Raw genomic sequence first — 26,872 nt, 5'->3', positions numbered from 1 at the left:
AGGTTGATAATTAATTGAAATGAAAATGGAAATAAAAATTAATTTATCTTGCCACTAATGTAGCTTATTAACATGATATCTAACTTTATTATTTAATTTGTTATTTATACGTAAAATGTAGTAATAAGTTTTATTAGTTAATTTTTAAAATTCATCAACTTATGATTAGTAATTAAAATTAAAATTATTATTTTAATTTTAACATATAAGAATTTGATTTTTTTCAATTAGTTATAAATTTAAAAGTTATTTTTACTATATATTTTTATTAATGTAAAGGTAGTCAATTTAAATTATTATTATTAAAAAAATTTCCTCAAGTTGTAATTAATAATTAAAATTTAATCAATATTAAAAAATATTTTAAAATATGGGAAATTGAAAAGCTTAACAATTATTTATTAATATAATAAATAATAAAGTAGATGTTGTTTTTTTTAGTTTTGTATTTAATTATTTAATGTATTTAATGTAAAGGTAAACTTAATCAATGCAAAAGTTCAAGTGTGCTTTACATATATATATAGAAGCTTAACAATTATTTATTAATATAATAAATAATAAAGTAGATGTTGTTTTTTTTTTAGTTTTGTATTTAATTATTTAATGTATTTAATGCAAAGGTAAACTAATCAATGCAAAAGTTTAAGTGTGCTTTACATATATATATAGATTTTGTAGTCAAATATCATTCTTCATCTTGATATCTTTAGTGAAACCGCCGCTTACATATATGACCAAATTTAATGCCAGAACTCTAATTTAATTATTTCATTAATCCTAGTAATTAATAAAAAATGTCACAATATGGAATTGATATGGTGTAAAATTAATTTCGAGTATTCAATTATCATACTGCAGTTATGTTTTTTTTATTCATCGGAAAATTATAGTGTAGTTATGTTAATTACATATTACGATAAAATATTTTGACACCCATAATAGCATTACCCGAGGTAAAATAAGCTCATGTGAAAGACGAAAATGGTAATAAAAACATAAATATTAAAAAAATTAAACATTTACCACTAGGTTTAGAATGCTCAAATTCATGATGGAATTTTATTACCACTACTTTTATAACCGGAACAGTCGGTTCAACTGTTCGGGCTAGGAACAAGGCTGGTGGCTGGTCCAGAACGCTTAAAAAACCAAAAGTGTTGTTTTAGTATAAAGGTTATTTAAATTACTGATTTCATTTCTATAATATTTATTAGGAAAAAGTATTATGTAAATTTGAAAAACGTTTCCCATAAAATTCATGGTTCGGTAACACCAATTTCTAATTGTCTGAGTCGTGATTGTCCAAAGAAAAATAAGTGGGGTCGAAAACCATGTGGTGTCGTTGATGACTCGCATTATTAATATGGGGTTTAAATGCACACTAGAAGGGTTATATTATTGGCTCAAGGTATGGGCGTTGTCTTTTAGATATTTTGGAGGTTGATGGGTTTTGAACTCTGGTAGCTTTGTGCTTTTATTTTCAATGTGCCTTGATTTTTTATATATAGCTCGATGGTCTATTTGGGATATCAAGAATGTTGGTTGCCGATTTTTTGAGGTCTTTGCTTTGCTTGTGGGGTGATTAGTTGGAGGTTCAGCCTAGGTCTTTTTTTTTTGTTGACGTTTTCAATTAACAAAACAATTTTCAAAATTTTATATTAAAATTAAATAGTAATCATTTAAAAATAAAAATATTAAGGGTTTACATAAACTTCTCTCTCTAAGAAATTCACTATACCTTCTGTAAGATCCGTGATTGTTTAAGAGAAATAAACTCGGTTAATTTCTTGGTTTAGTGCTTTAATGCTTGATTAAACTGATCTTTATGTGTGACCTGGTATGATGAACTTAATCTAATGGAAAATATATTTTGATTATTAACATCGAAGTTATTTTCCAAGCGTTTCATTCTTCGTTCGTCGGAGAATTCGGCTGCACTTCGGAAAACAGTCAAATCGACGCATTTTCGCCTAGAGCGCCTTTTTTCCATCTAATTATTATTCAAGTGAGAAATAAATACTTTCCTTCTCATTATGATGATCTACGCGTAATTTCGAGAATTTTGACTTTAATATTGTTATAGGTTCGAGAAACTCGCCCGATAGTGTTTTCGGCTCGAAAACGAGTCGAGTTTGACTCGTGAACGAACCAATCACGAAATTGATCAGATATTTTTTGAATTGCGAGCTGATTGTTCAGATTTTGAGTTTTTGAGGGAAAACAAATAGGCTAGGCTCATGAACCAAGGGTTAAAGTACTAATCATGATGTTTTAGGCTAAAAATAAATGGTATGCATGTGTTAGAGGACCAAAACCAAAAGTACAATCCTTGCCATTTTTGTGTGATGGCCGACCACCCCCTCTCTTTAAGCTCATTCAATCATTTTTTTACGATTTAGGGGATAGAAAGGAGAAAGGAATAGAGAGAAGAGTAAGAGAGAAGTTAGAGAGAAAGAGAGTGAACACCATTTTCATCTTCTTCATCTTTCTTGTTCCAAAAACTGAACATTGACATTTTTCCCTCTCAAACACCATCAAGAATTCATCTTTAGTCTTTCATTCCTACACAAAATAGTTAGCATTCAAGGTGAAGAACCCCTTGTTGATTTTGTTACGAGGAGCTAAAGCTTGGAAGGAAAGCGTTCGAGGTAGGGGCACTTCGGCTCTTGGACTTTTGCGTGCAAAATTGTTTGCTAGAATTGTATGAAAGTTTTATGATTAATGATGAGCTTTCTAATTCCATGATAAACTAATGGAGATGGATTTAGTATGATGTATGAACCTTATAATCATTTAAAGGGACTAAAATGTTAAGACTTGGGCTAAAAATCAAGTTAAAAGTGAGAAAAATCATGAAACTCAGAAAAGGGAAAGGACTGTGACACATGTGTGTGGGTGAGTGGCGCATGTGCGTGGGGAAGGTGGCGCACATGCGTAGGTTTGCTGCCCCTTCAGCACTAAGTGACGTTTTTTTCTACCTTTGAACTGTTTTGTAGGCAATTATGGTTAAGAGTTGTATCATTGAATGCTATGCATGATTAACATGAGAAGTTGAATATGAACACGATGAGTTATGGATTTCTTATATGCTTAGATGTTTGAATAACATGAGGACGAATGATGTAGTGCTTGTTTGCCTTGTTGAGAACGGTCCTTTTGGGACCTGTTTTGGAATGTTTTTGAGATACCATTGATCATGGATTTAAACCTTGAATATTATGCATGATATAGGTGATATTTATGAGTTAACAATGCATGATATACATGATAACTTGTTTAGAACATGATGAATGATGATATTCCTAAGTGCCTTAATGTTTGAGAACATGAATACTTGTTGAGAACTTGAATACTTTTTGAGAACATGACTACTTGTTGAAAATGATATGATGAAATCTTAGGATATCTATGTTGATTATATGCCTTGTTTTATGTTACTTGATGCTTGATGAAGTATGCTTTGATATTTATCGAATGATATGAGATGTACGAGCGATGTTGATCGGATGAGATCAAAAGTGGAACCTAATATGGTTGGGCTACCGTGGCGACGGATAGCTAGTGACACCTATGAGTTGGTGATCCCGACCACTTATGTCGAGGTGTGGTGAAGTCGTCATCGAACGACAAAAGATTATAACTTCGTTGTTTGACTAATTCATGGAGCATGTCATTGCATAGTTGTACCAAGAGGAGCTGAACTAAAGGTTCAACACTGGCAGATCAAGGGTACTCCGTGAAAATGGTCCCTTGAATCGAACACTAATGAATCATACATGGTTCATTAGAAATGGAACTTGGTTGGAGTGGGTCATTTGTCTCGCCTACCTAGTATAGATTCTGGCTTATGATATCAGAATCACGGTGAAATTGCATTGAGCATAATGCATATTAGATGGATGAATACCCTATGAGGTACGGCGTGTGGATGAAGGGCCTTGTGCCTCGATTTTTGAAGTGTTTGCCTTATCTTGTCCTTCCCTAGAGTTCCTTAGGAACGTACGAGTACGCCATTGTGTGAGAATCTTACTAGGTGTTTATAATTGTGAATATGCATGCTTTTACTTGCTTGTACGTGTGCACCTCCTACATATGACCTTGTGGTATAAGAAGTTGAACCTTGCACCGTTTCTCTCTTATGAATGTTCGACGACGCCGCTCTAAAGGATGAGCAAGTGACTGATGGATACAAGAGAGGAGTCGTCGCCAGGAAGTGATGTGACTATGGGCTACTGCTTCAAGACTAGTCGCGGGGAGATTGCAGGGAGCTCAACGAACATAGGAGATCCTCTTATATATTTTTGGAGTCTTGTTGTAATCTTATTCGTTGATGTAAGAGTATTTATTATTGGGTATTTATTAAGCATTTGTTAGAGCATGTTTTGAAAAGTATTAAGAGGTATCATGTTTCAAAAAATATATATACCTGCATCTTTATGATTTCGAAAGTTTATTAGCATGTTTAATTTACTTTTGGATCACTAAGTAACCCTTGAAAATCGGGGTGTTACACCTTCTCTCCTCTCTTCGACATGACCTAGGCTTTCATAGGTGGTCATCGCGTCGCCCCTGTGCACGACGACAACCTCCCTTTGTTCTTTGCTTTCCGTTTTAGCCCCATTTTCTCCTCTTCCTCCAACCTGATTTCAAGATTTGGCGACCGCGATTTCTGGCCTTTCACTTCGGTCCTCTGACGTTCAAAACCTGGCTAGATGGAGGGCGATGCGACCAGGGCCTCTTAGTTGTGCTCTCAGGATATATTCCATGAGGTAGCATTCGATGTCCACTAACGAGCACCTCTATCATCGCTTCCGCCTTTCTCGCACCTTGGGTTGGCTGATCTCACTCATGTTCGCTCCTCTACTCGACGCCACTCTCATGGTCTGCTTAGATAGGCTCAGATATAAGGTTGGGCATAGCTGGTGGGTTTTGATTTTGGTGGGTTTGGCTTTTCTTTAAGGGATCTTTCGGAGATGATTTGCTATTCGAGGGGCTTGACTGTCATTTTGGTTCGATATTAATGTTCTGATGTGTATGTTACGTCTCGCTGTTTGAAAGAACTATTTTACTCTCATTCTTGATTCAACAATTATAGTTGATTATTAAAATAACCTAACAGGTACAATATTCCAAATAATGTTGACTAGTAGAAAACACCACCAATGAATTTACATCCATAAATATATGAGAAATGCTATAAACACTTTCTTTAACACTCTCCTTCCAACACTTACTCTTTAAGGACCTGTTTGGTGGTCAGGACAGGATAGGATAGGAAAGGATAGTAATCATATCCTATAGTTATCTATTGTTTGTTGCACCAACAGGATATGATAACGTTATCTTGTCTCCTATCCTATCATGTTCATCACGTGTAAAAGTTATTCATAGAGGGGAGTTAGGATAGAACATGATAGGATATCAGTTATATATTTTCTTTCAGTATCCTAGCTCCAAATTAAATTATTTTAATATTATATAATTTAAAATAATATTCATTGATAAATATAAAAATATTAATTTAAATAAAATAAAATAGAAATTTTTTATTCATAAATAGTAAAATAGACTACAAATATTGATGTATTAATAGTGATAGACTAATTTAATATTTTTCATCTCCTATTATTTCAAAATTAAATAATAATATAAATATAAAGTATTTTTTAAACAATAATATTTTTTATTTAGTTAATTTTTATTATTTATCACGTGTTACAACTAAGTGAAAACCAATTGATTATAAATATTATTTTTTAATAGTAATGGACTAATTTTCTCTTTTCATCTCCTATTATTTAAAACTATTTATCTATTTATATAATTATTTATAATTTAAATATAAAGTACTTTTTAAATAATAATATTCTTCATTTAGTTAACTTTTATTGTTAATTATCACATGTCACAACTAAGTGAAAACCAATTGGTTAGTAGCATAATTTTATTTAAAATATAGGCTATGTTCAAAACAATAAAATAGATTAAATTAATAAAATTTTAATTAATATTAGTTATTTTAAAAATAGACTCATTCATGAAAATGTAAAAAAGGAATTTAGTAGAATGATCAGTTTTTAAATGTATTTTTGTATTCAAATATAACATTTTCCCTTATCATATCTTGTCCTTATCATGTGCACATCAAACACATGATAGGATAAGAGTATATCATGCTCTTATCCTGTCATATTGCTATCCTGCTCACATATCATATCCTATCATATCCTATCCTGACCACCAAACGGGCCCTAATAGGTTAAAATCCTTGTAGATCCCACTAAATCCTTGTAAAATAATTTGACACCCATATTAATATTATCTAGAGTAAAATTAGCTTTAGTGAAAGACAAAATGGTAGTTAAAATATAAATATTTAAAAATTAAGCATTACAAATAGCTTTAGAAAGCTCAAATTAATGATGGTAATTGATGACCATGATATTTATAAATCATCGGTCGGTTCAATTGTTCCGCCTAGGACAAGGCAGGTGACCGGTCCAAAACGCTTAAAAAATCAAAAGTGTTGTTTCACTATAAATAATATTTAAATTATTGATTTCATTTCAATAATATTTTTTCGGAAAAAATATAATGTAATTTTGTTTATTATAGTATTTTGTAGGAATTTATTTTTTGAAGAGAATTAATTTTTAGAGTTTCTAAATTATATAATTTCACTGAAACTTTTCGATTTATTAGATAGACGAATAAATTTATATTTATTAAATTGTACAGGCAATCATAATAGGTTTAAATGACAAACGAGTGGTTAGTTCAAGTGGTACATAATTGATTTCCCTTAAGTAAAGTCTCGGGTTTAAGTCTTATGAATGGAAAAAACCTCTACTACGAGAATTTGCTCCACCATAATGTGGATGTTCCCGACTTCAACAAGGTTTCCTCCTCTAGAGGATACCTCTATGCACAAAAATATAGAATTTAATGTTTGTCCAAGTCAATTTTACTTAAATATAGAATTCTATGCTTCAATTTATTAGTGCATTAATTATTATTATTTTATTTAAAATATGTAAATATTATAATATTAAGTATATTTAATACTTATTTAAGTCACTTTATTTCTACTTTCAAAAAAAAAGTCACTTTTTATTTCTCAATTTTATGTACGATATTTATTTATTAGTGCATTAAATATAGAATTTAATGCTTGTCCAAGTCAATTTTACTTATATATAGAATTCAATGCCTCAATTTACTAATGTATTAAATATTATTTTTTTATTTTACAATATTTAAATATTATAATATTAGGTATATTTAATACTTATGCAAGTCACTTTTATTTATCAATTTTATTATATTTCTTTACGATATTTATATAATAGTATATTAAATATAAAATTTAACTTTTTTAAACAACATTTAATATGCTCAAATCAATTTTACTTACATCATATTTTAGTATATTTAAGTTTATTAAGTTGCTTTAATCTTGATCATTCATGATTAAATCTAACGGTCATGATTTATTCTTATTTTCTCATATAAAAGTATTTTAATCATAAGATATGTTATATATATAAATATATGAGGATGTATCTCATTAGAATGATGATATTATGTGAGAACATTAGAACAAATCACAACCGTTAGATCTAATCATGAACGATTCAGATTAAAACAAGCTAATAGTCATGTGATCACTTAAAAATGTCATGTGACTTTTTTAAAAGTTACATGACTTAGTGTTTTAATCTAGACCATTCATGATTAGATCTAACGATCGTGATTTATTCTTATTTTCTCACATAAGATCACCTTAATCAATAAGATATATATATATATATATATATATATAGAGAGAGAGATATTATTTACTATTTACAGACAAAAATATTGGTAAAAGATATTATGGGAAATTAATTGGTATTTTGAATAGAAACAGAAGTCATAAATTTTATATTTGACCAGAATCATAAACTGGCATATACTCCCTCCGTTTCAATATAAGTGTTCACTTAGAAAGGATGCACACATATTAAGAAATACAATTAATTTTGTTAACTTTTAAAACACAATATTTGTTTTCTTACTTTACCAGTTAAAGTGTATTATTATCTCTCTTCATTTACTGATCTTAGAGGGGCATTATAAGGAAAAATATCAATTAATGCTTCATTGAAATTCTAAGTGGACAGTTATTATGAAACAAATATGTACTATCTAAATGGACAATTATTTTAAAACGGAGGGGTATAAAGGAACGCTAATATAAATTTAGTTGCGTAAATCTCGCAATAGTGTAGAATAAGAATTCCTTATTAATTTCCTGACTTAATGCATATGGAAAAATGTCAACTAAGTAATTAATCACATTAATATTTATACATAACCTTTGACTAATAAGTCAACATCATTAATGATTTTTGTCTAAAATAATATCTTCCCCCTCCCATCGTTCTTCTATATAATAGTTCCTCAACTCTATATTGCTATCATAACATTCTCCATCATATTTCTTATCAAGAATCATATTGGTCATCATGATGACGATTAGACACCTAGCCTTTGCAATGTTGGTGCTTGCTTCAACCATCCTAGTTTTAGAAAAGGTTCCAGGCATCTCAGCTCAGCTTGTATGCAAAGGCAACTTAACTGCCATAATGACTCAATGTACAAGTTTTGTTAAAAAAGAAGGGCCGAAAATTCCACCATCTAGCGCCTGTTGTGAGACCTTAAAAGATGTTGATATCCCTTGCCTCTGCCAACATATTCCAGGGCCGATTATGAGTCATATTAGCATGGAAAAAGCTCTTTATGTTGGCAAGACTTGCGGAGCTGAAGTTCCTTCTGGAACCAAGTGTGGAAGTAAGAATTCAACTCATCTTATTTGATACCATATATTTATGTGACTATGTTGTTTCTCCTTCTAACAAGGGACTAATAACATACGTGTGTTAGATTGTTGAATTTTTTATATTAGTTTTATTTGTTGTATATATGTTTTCACTGCTGAGGTCTTTGATACTAACAATGACCTCTCTTATTTAGGTTATATCGTCCCTCCATCACCTCCACATTCACCTCCAGTGGTATAAACTACAACATTCAAGGCGCATGAAACTTCTATGACCTTGATATCCACCTATATTAATAACTATGTCATACATATGTATACATGGCATGCGTCTTTATTTATTTGTTTCTCTTCCTTTGGTTTATTATGTCAAGATTGAGTTTTAAATAAATTCAACGCTAATTAAAGACTAGTTTGATTTCAGAGTTTGGTTCGTTTTATTTTATATATTTTGTAGTCAAATATCATTCTTCATCTTGATATCTTTAGTGAAACCGCCGCTTACATATATGACCAAATTTAATGCCAGAACTCTAATTTAATTATTTCATTAATCCTAGTAATTAATAAAAAATGTCACAATATGGAATTGATATGGTGTAAAATTGATTTCGAGTATTCAATTATCATACTGCAGTTATGTTTTTTTTATTCATCGGAAAATTATAGTGTAGTTATGTTAATTACATATTACGATAAAATATTTTGACACCCATAATAGCATTACCCGAGGTAAAATGAGCTCATGTGAAAGACGAAAATGGTAATAAAAACATAAATATTAAAAAAATTAAACATTTACCACTAGGTTTAGAATGCTCAAATTCATGATGGAATTTTATTACCACTACTTTTATAAACGGAACAGTCGGTTCAACTGTTCGGGCTAGGAACAAGGCTGGTGGCTGGTCCAGAACGCTTAAAAAACCAAAAGTGTTGTTTTAGTATAAAGGTTATTTAAATTACTGATTTCATTTCTATAATATTTATTAGGAAAAAGTATTATGTAAATTTGAAAAACGTTTCCCATAAAATTCATGGTTCGGTAACACCAGTTTCTAATTGTCTGAGTCGTGATTGTCCAAAGAAAAATAAGTGGGGTCGAAAACCATGTGGCGTCGTTGATGAGTCGCATTATTAATATGGGGTTTAAATGCACACTAGAAGGGTTATATTATTGGCTCAAGGTATGGGCGTTGTCTTTTAGATATTTTGGAGGTTGAGGGGTTTTGAACTCTGGTAGCTTTGTGCTTTTATTTTCAATGTGCCTTGATTTTTTATATATAGCTCGATGGTCTATTTGGGATATCAAGAATGTTGGTTGCCGATTTTTTGAGGTCTTTGCTTTGCTTGTGGGGTGATTAGTTGGAGGTTCAGCCTAGGTCTTTTTTTTGTTGACGTTTTCAATTAACAAAACAATTTTCAAAATTTTATATTAAAATTAAATAGGAATCATTTAAAAATAAAAATATTAATGGTTTACATAAACTCTCTCTAAGAAATTCACTATACCTTCTGTAAGACCCGTGATTGTTTAAGAGAAATAAACTCGGTTAATTTCTTGGTTTAGTGCTTTAATGCTTGATTAAACTGATCTTTATGTGTGACCTGGTATGATGAACTTAATCTAATGGAAAATATATTTTGATTATTAACATCGAAGTTATTTTCCAAGCGTTTCATTCTTCGTTCGTCGGAGAATTCGGCTGCACTTCGGAAAACAGTCAAATCGACGCATTTTCGCCTAGAGCGCCTTTTTGCCATCTAATTATTATTCAAGTGAGAAATAAATACTTTCCTTCTCATTACGATGATCTACGCGTAATTTCGAGAATTTTGACTTTAATATTGTTATAGGGTCGAGAAACTCGCCCGATAGCAGTGTTTTAAAACTCGGCTCGGTCATCGACTCGGTCGGGGTACTGAGTCACTGAGTCACTGGTCGGACCAGTGGGTCACTGGTTCGATTGCTTGACTCGGTGTATATTTAAAAATCATAAAAAATGTCCAATGCAATATATATTTAATATATAATTAATAAAATCCGTCTCCAATCAATAACATAGTAATGGTGCAGTGGTTATGGTTTCCTCCATATTTCCTCCATGGCTTGTGTTCGAACCCTCCTGGCAGCATTTTGAACATAATATCAAGTTTTTTCCCTACTACATACAAAATGTTTATAACTGGATTAAAAAAAAACAATTTGAATAACCCAATATGTTTAATAATTAGATAAACGGGCTTCCAAAAGAACAATTTGAATGGCCCAACGTCAACAAACTTAAAAAAAAATTAAAAAAGCATGAAAAGGGGGATTGGGCCGACTGGCATTGACCCAAAAAAAAAAAAAAAAGGTGACTCGCCGGTTCAATCAAAAAACCGGCCGAGTCACCGAGTTTATGATTGAACCGGCCGGTTCTAAGCGGTTCAATCCGAGCGGCTTGCACCTCTGGTCTGAAGTGTGGCTCGGACCGGTCAGGTCACCGAGTCCCGGTCGAACCGGTCGGACCGGCCGGTCCGAGCTGAGTCTTAAAACACTGCCCGATAGTGTTTTCGGCTCGAAAACGAGTCGAGTTTGACTCGTGAACGAACCAATCACGAAATTGATCATAGATTTTCTGAAGTGGGAGCTGATTGTTCAGATTTTGAGTTGTTGAGGGAAAACAAATAGGCTAGGCTCATGAACCAAGGGTTAAAGTACTAATCATGATGTTTTAGGCTAAAAATAAATGGTATGCATGGGTTAGAGGACCAAAACCAAAAGCACAATCCTTGCCATTTTTGTGTGATGGCCGACCACCCCCTCTCTTTAAGCTCATTCAATCATTTTTTTACGATTTAGGGGATAGAAAGGAGAAAGGAATAGAGAGAATAGTAAGAGAGAAGTTAGAGAGAAAGAGAGTGAACACCATTTTCATCTTCTTCATCTTTCTTGTTCCAAAAACTGAACATTGATATTTTTCCCTCTCAAACACCATCAAGAATTCATCTTTTGTCTTTCATTCCTACACAAAATAGTTAGCATTCAAGGTGAAGAACCCCTTGTTGATTTTGTTACGAGGAGCTAAAGCTTGGAAGGAAAGCGTTCGAGGTAGGGGCACTTCGGCTCTTGGACTTTAGCGTGCAAAATTGTTTGCTAGAATTGTATGAAAGTTTTATGATTAATGATGAGCTTTCTAATTCCATGATAAACTAATGGAGATGGATTTAGTATGGTGTATGAACCTTATAATCATTTAAAGGGACTAAAATGTTAAGACTTGGGCTAAAAATCAAGTTAAAAGTGAGAAAAATCATGAAACTCAGAAAAGGGAAAGGACTGTGACGCATGTGTGTGGGTGAGTGGCGCATGTGCGTGGGGAAGGTGGCGCACATGCGTAGGTTTGTTGCCCCTTCAGCACTAAGTGACGTTTTTTCTACCTTTGAACTGTTTTGTAGGCAATTATGGTTAAGAGTTGTATCATTGAATGCTATGCATGATTAACATGAGAAGTTGAATATGAACACAATGAGTTATGGATTTCTTATATGCTTAGATGTTTGAATAACATGAGGACGAATGATGTAGTGCTTGTATGCCTTGTTGAGAACGGTCCAAAGAAAAATAAGCAAGGTCGAAAACCATGCTATGTCACTGATGACTCGCATTATTATGGGGTTTACATGCACGCTAGAAGGGCTATACTATTGGCTCAAGGTATGGGTGTTGTCTTTTAGATATTTTGGAGGTTGAGGGGTTTTGAACTTTGGTAGTTATGCGCTTTTAGTTTCTATGTGCCTTGGTTTTTTATATATAGCTCAGATGGTCTATTTGGGATATCAAGAGTGTTGGTTGCTGATTTTTTGAGGTCTTTGCTTTGCTTGTGGGGTGATTAGTTGGAGGTTGCAGGCTAGGTCATTTTGTTTTGTTGACGTTTTCAATTAACAACATAATTTTCAAAATTTTATATTAAAATTAAATAGTAATCATTTTAAAATAAAAATAATTGGGGTTTACATAAACTTCTCTCTCTACGAAATTCACTATACCTTCTCTCCTTTCTTCGACTTGACCTAGGCTTTCATAGGTGGTCGTCGTATCGCCCCTGTCCACTACGACGACCTCCCTTCGTTCTTCCCTTTATGTTTTAGCCCCCTTTTCTCCTTTCCCTCCGACCCAATTTCAAGATCTGGCGACTACAACTTCTGCGATTTCTGGCCTTTCGCTTTGGTCCTCTGGCATTCAAAATCCGACTAGGTGGAGGGCGACGAGCCTCTCTACCATCGCCTCCGGCTTTCTCGTGCCTTGGGTTGGTCGATCTCACTCATGTTCGACTACTCGACGCCACTTTCATGGCCTGCTTAGATTTGCTCAGATCTAAGGTTGGGCATAGCTGGTGGGTTTTGATTTTGGTGGGTTTGACTTTTCATCAAGGGATATTTCGGAGATGATGTGCTATTCGTGGGGCCTGACTGTAATTTTGGTTCGATGTTGGTGTTCTGTTGTGTGTTTTTCGTTCTCGTTCCTGTCGTTGTGTGAAAGAACTATTTTACTTTCATTCTTGATTCAACAATTGTAGTTGATTATTAAAATAACCTAACAGCTACAATATTCTAAATAATGTTGAATACTGGAAAACAACACCGATGAATTTACACGAGAAATGCTAACAACATTTTCTTTAACACTTTCCTTCTAATACTTACTCTTTGATAGGTTAAAATCCTTGTAGATCTCACTAAATTGGGAGTGGAACCCATATTATTTAATGGACCTTAGAGCATCTCCAATGCTAGTTCTTAGAGGTGAGTTCTTAAGCACTATTCATGTGAGCTTGTACTGCCACATATGTTTAACCAACCCTTAAGCAACTTTTACATATTTCGCTCCAACCACAAGTTCTTAACTTTGAGTGCTTAACACTATTCATTGGTCCCACCACACCACATTATTTATACTTTTTATTTTAATAAAGTAATAAAACAAAACTCATAATGTAATAGAATAATTTGGATGAGAGAAAAAATGTTTTTTTATGTTAATAACTCATAAAGCAAAGTTGCTTATATAAGAACTAGTTCTTATTTTTAAGAACTAAGAACTCCACGTCAACTATCTCCAATGCTTAAAAACCTAGTTCTTAGTTCTTTACTTAAGAACTCACCTCTAAGAACTAGCATTGGAGATGCTTACATGACATGAATTTTAACCAATCAAAAAGAAAGTGTTCAACCAACAAGGTGTAGCACAACTGGTTGATAATTGAGCTCCTTAAGCATTTAGTTCAAGGTTTGATTTCTGGGCGGTTCATATGGAGAAGCATTTATTGGGAGAGGTCTACCCACTTAACGTGATCTCAGATCCTCAAGAGATTAGTCTTATAGTTGTCAGACTGTGGCAATACGTTGGGAAACCAAAAGAAAGTGCTCAAAAGAGAGAATGTTGCTAACATTTCTCTAAACACTGCATAGATGAATCTCCAACCGTAACCCAAGGCAAAAATAATGTCCTTATATCTTTACTCTAATTATTATTTTTTTCTTTTTGGTCAAATTACTTTAACTATTCTCAGGCAGCCAACTTCTGCACGCACTAGTGGTTTGGGTTATCACATGCACTAGCATGTAAGCTCAAACAATTCTTGTGCAGAATATAGGGATAGAATCGTTCTTCTAATTCTTTCTCTTTTCTGCATAACAATTCAATAAATATCTCATGGAAAAAAATTGTCAATTACAAACTTGAATCAAAGTTTTATGACAAGTGCTAGGCATTAGTCTACTCCTCAAATGCTCCAACCAGTTTCTCATATGTCTGAGTTGATTTTTTGAACATCCAGATATATTATACATTATTAGTGTGGATCAGACAAGCATTACGAACACACGGATTTATTCAGAGAACAAATGTAACTAACTATACAATTAAAAACATACCACCTGGAATTATGTCATTCACAGTGAAAACTTTTTTTCCAGTGCATGTTTCATATAGATGCATATTGTTTATCACAATAGAAGCAGACTGCGACTAAACATAGTAGTCAGGTTACACAACATTCCTCAGAGCCTTGAAATGAGATGCAAGCCACTCAGAACTCCCTCTCTGGGAACATGATAGGAGCTACAAGAGACCATAAGAAGAGTATAGCAGTTGCCCAGCAAGTTACAATCCGAACCCAGACCGAAGGCCACCCCACGTCAACCAACTTCCCGCTCTCCCCAACAGAGGTGGACCAACCTGTCAGAAGCATTGCAGAATACATGCTAGCTAGAGAAAAAATCAAGTGGAAGAAGGAGTATGAATATGTAACTGGCTTCGCTTTCTCATTCTTTTCTTCCTCATTTCCATCCAATGGAAGCAACGGCTTGCCTGCAGAATAACCACAAATTGAGAAGTTATCAGAACGAGTAGTGCTAGGAACACACTCTTTTGAAGACACTCTCCCACATACTCCACATATAATTAATTGATCTATTTTTGAAAATGTCAATACATTCGCCTCACTTTTTGAAAAATGTGTTAAGTTTGTAAGAAATAAATTAATCACATTGAGTGTGTTAATGAATGAATTCATAAGTGTTGTTAGCATTTCTCTTGTCAGTCTTGAACTTTGGTATTTTGATGCTTAGCAAATAACAACGAAAATTCATTATTGTCCTTCACAGTGCCAAAATTTAACCAAGCTTCTCGGCAAACAAAAGTGTTTTTAGATATCATTATTGTATTAAAGAATTTACCAGCACGAGGAGAGCTTGGTGGGGAAAGTACTGTGGCAGAAGACCCAGCACGCACAGCAGAATACACAACTGATAGAGTAGTGGTAAGTAAACCCAAAGTAAGAGTGCCAGTAGAAACAGCTTTTGAGTGTTTGTGCAGACCATTGCACTCGTAATCTCTGGGTTCACTAGCCAGTGCACTATAGCAGAGATAAGTGCAGTACAATGATATTACTGAAGAAGGCAAAATGCTTCCATTTACCTGTAAATGAGAATAATACAAACAACTCAAGGGCCAACCAAAGTACTGAATAGTTTACATATAGGCAGAATAGAATAAAACCAGTTCCTAACTAAACACAAAATAATGCTGACAAGAATAATATACTTGTAACACCATTTTTCCCAGGATCACATTCCACAAAAAATACAGAACTAAGACAACATAGATAGCAGATAAGAAACCAGATTTAATAATGAACAAATTATATATATATATATATATATATATATATATATATGCAGTGACATTTTCGCCATGTGTTAAAGTTAAAACAAATGGAAAATGTATCATTTAGAACTTTCAAGCAATGGCATTCAATATCACAGGAGAGACAAATTTGGTATATTAACATTCTACATTGAAAAACAAGATAACCAGATGAGTAATAGTTAGCTGCAGTGAAAATTAATAAATGAACTTACTGCAGGATGCAAAGCAACTATGGCAAAAACAAATGCAAGAATCAGGGTCATAGTGATGAAAAAGACATTGATTCCACAGTCTTGTCCAGATGGTGTGAAAAGGTGAAAGAGAACTCCCGAGAACACAAATGTAGCCAGATAACAAACAAGTGAAACAACAAACAGAGCAACATACCTGTATAAATAAAGAAACAATTAAATACAGAAATTCACATTCAAAACTATAATGTCAAGTAAAGGAAACTATATTACAGGAGTTAAGTAATACAGCAAAAACCTAAAACTAACCAGAATTGTTCATCAAATCCAACCCATTTGTCATTCCATCCATGAACGAAATCCAACAAGAGCACAACTTGAACAAGAAGGAACATACCCGACCCAAACTTTGATATTGTTTCTGCAAATAAACATAATCATAAACAATGAAATAATGTACATGTCAAATGCAAACAAAAAAGCATCTATTTTATTTTGACATTCAATTTCAATTGTTTAAGCAAGAAGCAATTTTTTGTATCTTGAAATTTATAGCTCCTATAAGATACTGAATAGCAAATTGTTTTCCAAGTCAAGAGTATAAACAAGCTTCTAAATTCGAATTACTATACTAGGCATTTAAAAAACTATAGAATGATCAAATGATATTAAGAACTATATTGTTGTAATTGAGAGAAGTTTCCTGATTGCCACCAAACCTTAGCTCAAACAAATAAAATACATAAATTCAAAGAATCTAAGATTGATCCACAGTAATCCTTTCATTCCAGATATAACTTACATCTCCCAATAACCACATGCTCTTCAAATGTCCATATGGTGTTGATGTGCAATTAATGAATAATAAAGTTGCATGAGCAAGAAGACAGTTTTCATTTCGAGGGGCCGTGTCAACATGACATTTCCATTCGAAAAATGCACAAAAATATGGTGACATTTAGGAAGTAACTTCTTCAAAAAAATACTTCCTAGTAATAGACTTCTATTGATGAAAAGCAATTATCAGTGTAAAGCTGTCAGCTAAATGCTATTATCATCCGAAATACACTCATCAATTTAATCTCAACTCACAGGCAGACAAACTGCCCCTTAAGAATCAAATTCTTATAAAAAGTCTAACAAAAATGACATTTAGAAAGTAGTTTCTTCAAAAACAAAATACTTCCTATTTATAGACTTCTATTTATGAAAAAGCAATTATCAGTGTAAATATGTCAGCTAAATGCTTTATCATCCCAAATAGATTCATCAAATTTCGATTCGATTCAATGCAATCGCAAGTCACAGGCAGACAAACTGCCCCTTAAGAATCAAATGCACATAAAATTCTACAAGCCAAGGAAGGAACCAATTTGAAACTACAAACTGAAATCAAATTAGCATAAATTCTTACCATAAAAGCTGATGATTTCGTTTGGAAGGAAAAACATAAAGATTACCAAAAGGAACCAACAGATAATCTTCATCATCCAACCCCCATGATGCAAGCCATCACGAGGATCCTTCTGATTTTTCACACCGACCATCAGAACCGCAAGGATAGTGAAGAACAGAAAATTCCCCAAGCTAACCCTAAGAACAGCATCAGTCTCAAACCATTCTCTGCTAGGAGTATGTTTGAAGTGATTAATCCCTGCATCAATCACACAAGAACAACAAATCAATCAATCAATCTATTTCAAACCTAAAATCAAATCAAAAAGGGGAATATGAAGCAATTGATTGCGGAATAAGGAAATTGAAGAAGGGAATAGATACAGGGGATAGATTCCATGAGAGGAGCAGCGACTTCACGGAGAATTCCAGCAACGAGGAGGGAGAAAGCGAAGAGGCCGCAGTAGGCGATCCTGGCGGAACGGCGACTGATGCCGGAGACGACGGTGCGGCAGGCGTCGCATGCGCAGGCGGCGCAGCATGATGCGAGGCACGAAGCAGCCCACATCGGAGGTGGTGGAATTTGACTCGGTGGTTTGGTTAGGGCGCAGACGAACACGACGACGACGAAGAGTGATGAGAGAGGAGAAGGTTGAAGAATGTTGTGAGAGACTTAGCTTTTTGCTTCTTTTGATGCGCGTCCTCGTCTTGGGTTGGGGTCACTTGTGTAAATATACTAATATTTTTGGGCCATTTGAAAATAAGATAATTTTTGAAACAAACCTATCATTAATTTAAATTGGTCGAAGTGGTTGAAGGTTTAATGATCAAATTGAGTTGAACCGTGGAATGAAAAAAAATCAAGGACTCTTATCTTATACTTGTATTTAAGATAGATTGAAATTTCAAAAAAAAAAAAGATAGATTCAATAATGATAGAATACAATATAAATAATGAGAAACAATAAAACTTTCGTTATGAATAAAAAATAATAATAATTTAATGAAATTAATATTTTAAAATGTAAATGTTTTATTTAAAATTAATTTTTTCTTTTTATAAGTGAGTTTATGTTTTAATTTTTTATTATAAATTAGTCTTTTTAAAATTTCAAAATATATAGGTAACATTAATTTTAACTTCGTAGCGGCACCGACAATTTATTTTGGGTTGGTGTAGTTGTTCAACATTGTATCCCTTAAGCAAGTGTTTGTTAACCCTAAAATTTATACTATGTGTTTAAATAAAGTTAGAACCTGACCATTCTTCGGAGATTTTGGGTAGAGAAGTTGAGGTTCAAGACCTTGAATTCTAATTATTTCTTATATGTAAGATTTAGACTTACAAGTTTATGGTTCAATTTGGTCGAATTCTACAAGGTTTAAAAGTGAAGTACTTTGATACAAAAGGAGTTATTGGAGTACAAATTAGCTTGAAAACTTCATCACTTCAACTTGAAAATGTTTGTTGAGAATCACTTGTTGAGTAATGTTTTGTTAGTTTCCAAGTTTGTTATTAAATTTAACTCTTGGAGAAGGTTGATGACCTCAAGTGACATTAGGTCGAAGAATGCTTGAGTTCGGCGCAGATAGAAAGGGATAATTACTTGAAAATAACTCATGGACGCGTGGAAGTTTTACAAGAGAAGATCAAAGGTCAAATATTGAACAAGACACTTGTCTATACTTAGTTATTTGACCATAAGGAGTCGTTAAGATTTTTAGTCTATAGTATCTGTAATCAAGGGTTCACAATTTCTTAATCAAAAAACTCCAAAAGAGATATACGTCACACTTAGACAAAAATGAGTTCAAAAGAAAGAGAGTATGAATTTTTGTTTTGTAATCTGTTCTTATTTTTGCAATATATGTGTATGTTCTTATTTCTTTCTTTATACTCCTTTCTTTTAATAATTTCTTATCTTGAAACATTTTTAGAGCTTTTTACTAATACATTTGTATGAAATTATTTTGAACATTGATACTAGTACGTTTTTATCAAAGAACCCTTTGAAAGCTTGTTCCAGCCCCAAATTGATCTTAGGATTTTTATTTGTTCACCAAAAGTCTAGTGAACAAATTGGCACACTTGGTGGGACAAGTTATGGGGGGCTCCTGTTCCAGCCAGCTTCTCAACTATCGGCCTGAGGACATCTCAATCAACCAAAAGGCATACACCAAAGTATCAGCCATAAAAGGTCGGGCTGAATGACCTAGGAAGAAACATCTCGTTGGTAGTGCCTACTCGGCCACTAGAGGACCGGGACCAACGAGTCAAGGCAGGGCGGTTCAGGACCACCTGCCCACTCGAACGCCCTACTAAAAGGGTCTCCTTCACACTCGCAAAGACATCCCAAGGACCCCAACCCTATAAATACCAGTTTTATCGTTCATTTACATATTCTATTCATTCTTAGTACTTACACTTGAGTTATAACTAAGTCTTTGAAATTCTCTCTCAACTCAAACACTTACTTGAGTGTTGAAGTTCTTTTGTAGGTACCCCTCGTCGTGGAACTTGGAGCTTCGTCTTGCCTACTACGATCACCATCTCACCTTTCCATTATGAAACAACACCACAATCGTGGGAGATTCACACCGAATTTCTAGTTCTGAACACAATCAGTTTATTTCAAGTCTTTATTTTAATTTACTTAGCCGTTTACAGTACTTTATTAGCTAATTTTCTCCTTACCTTAATTTATTTTGAACTGCCCTCACTTTCACCTTTCACTAGCAATAAGTAAAAACTTTTTTAGTGTCTCATGAACTTGTGTTGTGGAATAAAGCCTTTTACTCATCACTTGCTTAAGTAATCATTACGTTGGTTTCCCGATGCACACAATTATTCCTAAACCTTTTCAACTACAATTTGAAATACATATATATTTTTAAATCGGCCAGTGGATTACGATCAATGACCAAGAAAAAAGCAATTCACAAAAAAAAGGAAAAACCTTAAAAAAAAAAGACCAAACTTAAATCTGATTATCTGTTTCACAAAAAAAATAAAACCCGATTATCTAAGACGACATACCCTTTCTCCGGTTGCTCAATCCATTAAACAGCTTCACATTATTTTGCCACTTCATCATTCCATTGCATACACAGCTTCAAACCCATTTCTCCAAATCTTCAGACCCGTTTACAGGCGTCAACTTCTACTCATAGGTACCTCCTTTTCTTGCTTAATTTTCGTTTTATACAACTTGGGTCTTGTCACTCTTGTGGGGTGGCTTCAAGTTGGAAATATCACCAGCTGTGTATTTTCTTTGTTGTTAACTTGCAAATTCTCAGAATAAAAAGAGCTTTATGTTCAGTGAAAATGTACTATAGAGAAATATACTTCAATTTGACAGCTTTTCAATTGTGGGAGGTTTCTTCAGGAGCAAGTGCATAGTGTTTAGTACAATTGACAGAAATGGACAAGATGGTTGATCAGTCCTGTGTGCCAAAAATTCATTTGTTATTTTTGTTTTGTTACTGCTTAACTTCTTATAAGACTGAAATTAACATGTGGTTATTTTTGTTTTGTTACTGCATAATGTTTTGGATTCTTAACTCAGATATATATATATATATATATATATATATATATTAACTATTTTGTATCTCAGCATGTTTTGCTTGCAAAATCATTATTTAGACTCAGTCATTGTTCAGTTATCTTGTTTCAAGACTTGAAGTTGAAGATACTACACTGTGGATTCTGGAGCAATATTTTAAAGAATAATTGAGCTTCAACTTTTAACTCTAGGATGAGAATTTTAAGTATAAATATGCTTTCAAGGTTTCAAACTACTCCTCTTTGAATCTCGAAAGCTGTTAGCACATATAAGGCTTGAATTTGTGCAACAGTCTTTGCTATTTTTTTTTGAAAATCTCAATGATATTATGTGTTTCACTTTTTCCTTAGCGATCAACATCTCTGTACCAAGTTAAGTATTGCAAAGTTAACATTTATTTTGAAATTTATCTCAAAATGAATTGGATATTACTTACGTAGAATGTCCAATTTCATGTATTTTGAATATAAAACTATGCCTCAAATCTCTGCCTGCCTCATTTAGATTCATTGGTAACCTTCATTCCAGCCATTAACGCAAGAGTTTCATTTTTCCTGTTCCTCCTCCTGCGCCCAGCCAAGCAAATAAATGTGTTAAATGGAATCCACAAGCTCCAAAGTCAATGTTCCAAACAGCAGGCAATCTTCTAAGCGGCTCCTTTTTGACCGCCGCTATGGATGGGTGTAATCTCTCTCTCACTAGTCGTTTTCGATGTCTCTTTTTCTCTTGCATATCTATTGGTCTTGTCATATACTATATTTTATCAGTAGTTTTACTGTGATGCATTATCTATTTGTGCCTGACAGAATTGATGAATGGAAAGGCCCGGCAGAGGAAGCACTTGATGGTGGCCGAGGAATGTAAGATGTTTCCCTTTTCTTTTACATATTTTTATTTAGTTCCTGAATGATCAGATGAGAGTAACTTAGGAAAACAAGTTCACTATATGCAACATAAGCTGAACAAAAATCTTATTTTATACGTGCTGATTTTTTTTTTCTTTACCTGTTATAAGGTTTTGCATATTCCCACTTGCCAAAGCTTTGGTGCAGATGGCCTCACAATCGGTATGATGACAATGTTATCATAGTTAAAAGTATTACTTTTATTTGCTTCAGTTGATGTAATTTACATTAAGTGATCTTGATTAAGCAATTAGATGCTTTATACATGTCAACTTCATGAACACCATATTAGATTATGTAGAAAACTCTTTAGAGTGGAGCTAAACATAGAAATCATCCACTATGGTTGAGGATGTTAAGATTTTCTGGAATTTATGGATTCTTGGAATTTTTTAAATTAACAGACTCTGGGCCAAGTTCCTTTTGGCCTAGGGTTGTTGAAAAATTTCTTCATAGCTACACAGTACAATGTAATAGACCAGACCTTATATTTGGTTTTTGAGCTAAAGTATTTATAGGAAGGGTGACCCTGTGCTCTCTTGCTTTATGTTGCCTGTCATTAGTCACAACTTAGATCATTGTCCAGAATATTTGAAGTTGAAGCATCTGATTTGTGTTGTATTAGTAGCTAGAAATTGTTATACCTCCCATTACCCAAGTCTACAATAGGAAGAAGAAGCGAGCAAGGAGGAGAGTGGGAACAGGGATGAGCAAGAATAGGGATTATTGCTAATTTGTTATAAAATAATGTTTGAATGATCAGGGATAGGGATTAGGGATTAGAGTAATAAGTAATAACTGAATGTGTTGGTGGGAAGAAGGCAAGGGAATCTGTTACAGGAAGGGGTAAATTGTAAGGGTGAGAATTGCCTAACCCTTTACAAGGACTTCTTCGGTCATATCTAAGGTCAATGAGGGGACATAAAACACCTTTGTCATGCCTAGGGCTGGATGTCTGGATTGTCAAGATATCTCAGGGGGTAGATTGATTTCCCTAGTTCTTCTGAAATAATCACAAGTCAGATTGACTTCATAACTTTTCCTGAAACAACTGCGAGCCAAATTGATTCTTGAAAACGTGAAACTTCTATGAGTGGCTCAATAATGAAACCAATCTAGAATAGACTCTACAATAGGCCTAACTCTTAACATAACTCTGACTCCTAAGTCCTAACACTTAACATAACCCTTACTCCTAACATATTCTAATAGTTCTTTCTTCGTATCTAAAAATGTAGGGCAGAAAGCTCCTAAACTTATGTGAAGGGAGGAAAAGAAATATGAGTATAGCTGGTGAAAATGACTTTCCTTATCTAATAGGAACAAAACTATTCCTATCAATTAATCTTTTTATTAACAAAACTATTGCATGATCATGGTTTCTTCGGGATGGAAACTCTCTTGGTTCTTGGAAAACTAAATTGTGCCTTTCTAAAACCTGATTTAACTCTCATGTGTCGGGATGCATTCCCTTCACCTTCAACTGATGGCTTCACCTATGTGTATTGGTCTGCGAACATCCTTGCAAAGCTGAATCATGTTGAGGGTCAGAGACTTACTACCCTCTAAGGGTGATAACCTCCCCTCCACTTTTAAAGCTCATGGCCTTCCTTTTCCAATCAACCCTACTGTCTCGTAGTGTTTCCCGCCACTCTACTCCAAGGATAGGGTCAATTCCTCCCAATTCTAGTATGACTGTCAACCTTTCGGTCCCCATAGTTACTATTAGCCCAATGTACCTCCTCTGAAAACCACTTGCTACCATCTCCAAGGCTGACCCTAAACTGCCTAGTTGGAGCAATGTTAAGTACCAAGGATACTACCAGCTCTTTGGTAATGAAGTTATGGCTTTCTTTCAAAAAAATAAAAAGTTATGGCTTGCCCCACTGTCTATGAGTAACAGTATGCACACTCCCTCTAATTGTCCTTCGACCTTCATGGTTTTCGGGTTAGCTATCATGGAAGTTGAGACATCCATAATCAATGACTTTACAAATCATCTCAGCCTCTCCATTTTCCTCCTCCTTGTCAACAGCCTATACTTACTCTACCTCGGACATTGATTGGTGGAGCTATAGGGGCGCCCCACATTTGAAGCACAATCCCTTGGTCCTTTGCTCCAGCGCCGGGTCATGCCTTCCATACAGACCTGAGCAAGTTGAATCTGCAAATCTGGGGGACTTCCCTGAACTGGAACTAATTTTTCGCTCTTGAAATCCATCCGATCAGGTCAACAGCATTGAAGGTGGGCAACTCAACGCATTTGGCTGTGAGTCGCACGTTGTCATCGGTGGTCACAACACATGTATGATTGATAACAACGAAGTCAACAGAGACTCGTGCTGCCACCGGAATCTCTCTCACACCTCGCCATGCAGTTTTGCGGTGGTTTTAGCGAGATCACCAACACTAGTCATCATGGAGCTAAGCTGAGCTGTATACTCCTTCAGTGTTGGGTCATGCAATCTCTCAGTGGTTCTTGGCTACGCAGCAAGGCTTCCTGGTTTCCTGGTTTCTGAGAGAGGTCTCAACAGTAACAACTCGAGATTCCATGGACTCTAAACGTTAGTTAGTCATCATCTTGTTCATACAGTTCACTCTCAACGAAAGCATTAGTTGATAGGAACGAAACTGTTCCTATCTAAAAAGTGTTTGTATGTATTGATAGTATATGAAATGTAGTTACAACTTACAAGTATATGAGCAGAAATGCAACCCAGAACCAGAGTCGAGAGTCGAGACCCTTGGCCCAACGAAACAAGTAATTAACAAAATGAATGTTGTATCTCTTCATCCACTGCATATATATATATATATATATACATATATATATATATATATATATATATATATGGGGTGTTATTGGTTTTTCCGTGGTTCTTTTTTGGGTTTGTTTGTGTGGGTGTTTGGGGCTTTTTTCTCTTTTGCGGTGTTTATTTGTCCTGTGCTGTTTTCTCTTTGCTTGAGAGTCTCAAGCTTTCTACTATTTTAATATATATTATTGAGCTTTCTAAAAATATATATATATATATATATATATATATCCCTTATTCTCTCTCTACTATTTTCTCTCCCTATAACTAACTCTCCCGTGCTTTGTTGATTTTAGGCCTTTGGGTGTAAAGTGTTAACTAGCAACCCTTTTCCCTTCTTACGCTGACTTGGCTCTCTATTCCCATCAGTATCCACTTTTATATGTTAGAATATGTAAATTCTGTCTCATACACATAGTATTATATTGAATGAAAAATGTTTTACCCTACCAGTTCAGTTATTTAGGATGATTTACTCCATAATTTATCTTATGCCTCCTACATTTGTTTTGCAGATAAATATTACAGCAATAACTGCCAGAAAAGCTTTTGAAAATCCACAGTTGTCTTCCCATCAAATGCTGCAGAGTGCTCTGGATGGTGCTGTTCGGAATTTCTCGTCTTTGAAGAACACTGGGTGTAAAGGTTTTACCCTCGGCAAGAATTCTCAGCTAGATGCTTCCAGTAGCTCTTCCCACTCTCATTCAGAAAGCCATGAATAATGATGAGCACAATGTTAGCTTGACCGTCAACAGTTGGTGTTTAACCCGTTCAACTATGCTAAAATGCTCTATGCATATGGTATTAGTCATGACACAGAATATAAGCCTTTGGTGACACATAATTTTTCATGGATATTTTTTCAATGTTTTGTTTTGTGTAGTGTTGTGTAAATGTTCTTAAACGATCATGTATCCTTAAATAATTATACTTACAAACTTTATTAAATTAATATATTCTAAATAATATATGTTTTATATATTGGTAAAGTTTTTATTCGCAATATAATCTAGAACACATGATTTGTTTAATTTATTTTCTTTTCTTTATGGTCAAAAAATAATTTCTATTCTCAAAATTGATAGTAGCTACTAATATTTAAATTAATTTAGTATAATTTAATAAGTTATTTTTGTTGCAAGAAAGGAGACAGACATTTGATTTGTTTTGGGCATAAAACGACATAAGATTGAGTGAACGGAGTCGCGTGAAAAGAAAGTCATTACTTTTGACTATAAACGACATTGGTTTTGGGCATAAAACGACGGAGGATTAACAAGAAGCGCGTGGCGTGAAAATAAAGCAGACAAGAAGCTCGTTGCGTGAAAAGAAAGTCAGTACTTATTTATGAGTGTATAAATAGCATGTACAGTCAATGCTTCCCTTTCCAAAACCCCTTTACTTCACTCACTCACTCACAGTCATGCGACCACCGAGAATTGAGACGGTTATTGCGGCGGCGCAATTGCTTCCGCCGGTGGCGTCTTTCAAATCCCTAGAAGTAGAACACGCTGATCGCTGCTTTTCACTCACTCGTCGACCACGCCGTTTCTTGGCTTCCACCCTCAACCAACCTTCAATCGCTGCTTTCACTCACTCGTCTCTCTGTTTTCTTTCATCTTCTTCGACCACGCCGCACAGGTATATGCTTCCCCCCTCAACAAACCTTCAATCTCAACCCTAACATTAGGGTGAATATTCACTCATGGCTTTCTTGATTCAATAGGAAAGGATCAAAAGATTGGGAGCGACAACACCGCTCCTCCTCCTCCGTCTCAACACTTCTTCTTCCATGTATGTTTCTTGCAATATCTTCTTCGTTTTCTTGCTCTGAATGTTATTAAATCAAGATTTTGATTTCTTTTTGGTATTTTGATGTTTCTTCCACTTTACATTGTTTGTAATGTTTGGTATAGTACATGTTACATGTTTCTTCCACGTTTTCTTGCTCTGTCATGTATGTTTCCACTCCATGGTTTAGAT

At 34.2% G+C, this 26,872-nt stretch overlaps 3 protein-coding genes across 4 annotated transcripts; 2 read left to right on the top strand and 1 right to left on the bottom strand.

Annotated features, from left to right (window-relative positions):
- The first annotated feature begins 8,420 nt into the window (after positions 1 to 8,420).
- Positions 8,421 to 9,246, top strand: LOC130732456 (non-specific lipid transfer protein GPI-anchored 31-like). Its single transcript, XM_057584501.1, has 2 exons — positions 8,421 to 8,835; positions 9,019 to 9,246. Exons 1-2 carry the CDS (start codon positions 8,511 to 8,513, stop codon positions 9,063 to 9,065), a joined length of 372 nt encoding a protein of 123 aa, XP_057440484.1. The 5' UTR covers positions 8,421 to 8,510; the 3' UTR covers positions 9,066 to 9,246.
- A 5,436-nt stretch (positions 9,247 to 14,682) lies between these two features.
- On the bottom strand, positions 14,683 to 18,306 carry LOC130729348 (uncharacterized). The gene is made up of 6 exons (XM_057581074.1): positions 17,990 to 18,306; positions 17,625 to 17,864; positions 16,520 to 16,631; positions 16,232 to 16,406; positions 15,548 to 15,788; positions 14,683 to 15,179 (listed from the first exon to the last, which is right to left on the bottom strand). Exons 1-6 carry the CDS (start codon positions 18,171 to 18,173, stop codon positions 14,899 to 14,901), a joined length of 1,233 nt encoding a protein of 410 aa, XP_057437057.1. The 5' UTR covers positions 18,174 to 18,306; the 3' UTR covers positions 14,683 to 14,898.
- Positions 18,307 to 20,598: 2,292 nt separating this feature from the next.
- Positions 20,599 to 25,868, top strand: LOC130729347 (uncharacterized). Of its 2 annotated transcripts, none has more exons than XM_057581073.1 (5): positions 20,599 to 20,776; positions 21,700 to 21,854; positions 21,978 to 22,031; positions 22,187 to 22,238; positions 25,405 to 25,868. In XM_057581073.1, the coding sequence occupies exons 2-5, from the start codon at positions 21,769 to 21,771 to the stop codon at positions 25,609 to 25,611; spliced, it is 399 nt and encodes a 132-aa protein (XP_057437056.1). In that variant the 5' UTR covers positions 20,599 to 20,776; positions 21,700 to 21,768; the 3' UTR covers positions 25,612 to 25,868. The 2 variants fall into 2 exon arrangements, with proteins under 2 accessions (XP_057437056.1, XP_057437055.1); XM_057581072.1 differs by having other exon boundaries at positions 20,603 to 20,776; positions 21,748 to 21,854.
- The last annotated feature ends 1,004 nt before the right edge of the window (positions 25,869 to 26,872 follow it).

The sequence above is a fragment of the Lotus japonicus genome, chromosome 1, assembly GCF_012489685.1.
Source record: "Lotus japonicus ecotype B-129 chromosome 1, LjGifu_v1.2".
NCBI classification, from domain to species: Eukaryota; Viridiplantae; Streptophyta; class Magnoliopsida; order Fabales; family Fabaceae; genus Lotus; species Lotus japonicus.
This window is presented reverse-complemented; position numbering and strand designations above follow the sequence as displayed.

Coding starts and splice junctions, on each gene's coding strand:
- LOC130732456 (XM_057584501.1), top strand. CDS start 8,511: ATGATGACGATTAGACACCTAGCCTTTGCAATGTTGGTGCTTGCTTCA. Junction 8,836..9,018: donor TTCTGGAACCAAGTGTGGAA/GTAAGAATTCAA, acceptor TCTCTTATTTAG/GTTATATCGTCCCTCCATCA.
- LOC130729348 (XM_057581074.1), bottom strand. CDS start 18,173: ATGTGGGCTGCTTCGTGCCTCGCATCATGCTGCGCCGCCTGCGCATGC. Junction 17,865..17,989: donor TCTCATGGAATCTATCCCCT/GTATCTATTCCC, acceptor TGATTGATGCAG/GGATTAATCACTTCAAACAT. Junction 16,407..16,519: donor GGATTTGATGAACAATTCTG/GTTAGTTTTAGG, acceptor TTATTTATACAG/GTATGTTGCTCTGTTTGTTG.
- LOC130729347 (XM_057581073.1), top strand. CDS start 21,769: ATGGAATCCACAAGCTCCAAAGTCAATGTTCCAAACAGCAGGCAATCT. Junction 21,855..21,977: donor GACCGCCGCTATGGATGGGT/GTAATCTCTCTC, acceptor TGTGCCTGACAG/AATTGATGAATGGAAAGGCC. Junction 22,239..25,404: donor TGCAGATGGCCTCACAATCG/GTATGATGACAA, acceptor TTTGTTTTGCAG/ATAAATATTACAGCAATAAC.